General features: G+C 31.7%; 1 protein-coding gene across 1 annotated transcript in view; it reads left to right on the top strand.

Annotated features, from left to right (window-relative positions):
* Positions 1–514: 514 nt before the first annotated feature.
* LOC106466003 (alkylglycerol monooxygenase-like) overlaps positions 515–2360 on the top strand; it is a 35380-nt gene continuing 33534 nt past the window's right edge. Inside the window, exon 1 of the mRNA XM_013926252.2 lies at positions 515–686. Within this exon, the coding sequence (XP_013781706.2) occupies positions 579–686 (108 nt within the window). The 5' untranslated portion in view covers positions 515–578. The remainder of the gene's footprint in view (positions 687–2360) is intronic.

Genomic DNA, 2360 nt, shown 5'->3' with positions numbered 1-2360 from the left:
TTTTTGACATGATCTAGAAGGATAAGAAACATAAAACAATAACTTTGCGTCAGTCTTTTTCATCGTCTGACAAAAGCAGAGGTCATACTTCACTCACTCCCTTTACAACCTTGATGGTTTTTCTACCCATTGAGCTAATACCCAGCCAAATACAGTGTTCGGACTTCATCAAGAGACTGCTTGGCCATTTTTCATTTAGCATCCGTGAGCTATGCCTTGAGACTCATTTTGTTATTAGGGTTGGCTATGTACTTGGGTCTTGATTTCTGGTTATTCTGAGTGCTGTTTTTATAGACTGTTCCTGACAGTGATCAAAAACAAGATCTACTCTATCACAGTCATTATGTGTTCAATGTTCTAAGAATTTTGTTATATATATATAAGCTTATGTTTGTGTACCGTTTTGTCTAACTTTCATTACACATTCGTTCAACTCTTACTTCATGTTTTGATTGATTATTTTTTTAAATTATTCAACACTCAAAAACCGTATTATCTCTCTTTTTTTTAACCAGAAACTTGACTTGGAATCACACTCGATAGGACCCTACAACTTCTTTCGAAGGTGGTTTCTGAAAATGAAGATAGAGATAACCCTTAAATCATTAGGACGTCTTTTCTATATCGTAGACCCGAGAGAAGAAACCTTTGAGAAAGTTGAGGATGTTCCAGATTATGTGACTGAGGTAGATTAAAAAAAAACTTTAACATAAAAACGTAAATGAATGATGTTCCTTTTCGATTCTAGCATTTGTGTCAAAACCCATTAATTGATATCTTGTTTTCTCGAGAAACGTAACAAAGAAGCTTAAAATTTATTATTTTACAAACATTTACTTGCGCTATACTATCTTTGTCTTGGAATCTCATTTTGATTTACATAAAGTGATAAACCCACACACACCCATATATATATACATATAATCCGAGTTACATTTTCAAAATCAAAATTGGAGCTATTTCGTAAGGAATCCTTTTCATGTTTCATTACTCTGTGAATTTATACTTAATTCTCAATCATCAAATATTAAACTTCTCTTTTAAAAGATCTCTAAATTCTAAGTTATTTAAGAGCTAATTTACTTTCTTCGAGAAAATCTAACACAACGAGTTTAATAATATGAATTACGATTAAAATATTTTAAAACGGTTACATCATTAGTTCCTCTTTGTGTCATGAAGTTACATTTAATCTCCATGACAGTCTGAACAAACATTTTATTAGATCTTCTGAGGCCCCCCAGTAGCACAGCGGTATATCTGCGGACTTACAACGCTAGAATCCGGGTTTCGATACCCGTGGTGGGCAGAGCACAGATAGCCCATTGTGTAGCTTTGTGCTTAACTTAAAAAAACAAACAAACAAGATCTTCTGAGAGCCCAGTTTACTTAGTGGCGGAAGCAAATACTTAAAAAAAATATCTGTAAAACATAATGACAGAAGTGTTGAGCAAATAAAAAAAATAAAGGAAAAAAACACAAAGCTAATATCGCTTAATTGTACAACGAAAGTGTTGAACATTTTTTTGTTTTTACTCTAATATGACTTTTCTTTATTTTTTAGTTTACTGTTTTGTCGTTTATGAAATTTCTTTCAACACTTAGTTCTCACAAATTCATAATGATACATTATTCAAAAGATAAAGCAGTTTATTGTAGTAATTATGGAATCTTATAAGTTACGTTTGTTTCTGTAGTTCTGCTCCTCATGAAGAGTTGTTGTCTTACAAAAAAAAACCTTAATTTTATGTGTTGTTGTTAAAGTATGCATGCAAATCAACGTGTAATTTTCTTAGATCACATAAATAACATTTTCGGCACTATTTGGTGTTATTAGTCATTGATTGAAATAATTCTGTATTTTACAGATCATTATAAACCAGTTTGGATATCTATATATACAAATGTAAAGCATGCGTGGTTAGACATTTCCTTGATTATCACTAAACGATGAAATATTTGTTTAAGGTGCTTGATATCTTATGATGTATAGAGTATTAAACATTATCATACCTGCAATTCACCCAAAACAATGTTAGGATTTATTTGTATTAGGCTTGCAAAGAAAACGGTGTACAAACTGAACGATTGATTTTCTATGTTATTGTCGTATGCTAAGTCCTTCATTCTAGAGCTTGTATCGTTTTTGGCCAAAGGGAGGTTTGATGGCAAGTAATGAGTACGTGCTTAACGTCTAGAATTTTCTTCAAGGGTTTAGTACCGGTTGAGACAGATATAAAGAACGAGATAGGATACAGTTATTGAGTGAGACTGTTAGTTAATTAATGTAATAATTAGTTGTAAAATTTAGTTCAGTTCTTAATTAGTTCTACTGTTGTTAAGGTTGTAAATTTCTTTGT

The sequence above is a fragment of the Limulus polyphemus genome, unplaced genomic scaffold (assembly GCF_000517525.1).
Source record: "Limulus polyphemus unplaced genomic scaffold, Limulus_polyphemus-2.1.2 Scaffold2119, whole genome shotgun sequence".
Lineage (NCBI taxonomy): Eukaryota > Metazoa > Arthropoda > Merostomata > Xiphosura > Limulidae > Limulus > Limulus polyphemus.
Note: the sequence above shows the minus strand (reverse complement) of the source record. Positions and strands in the feature narration are given on the sequence as shown.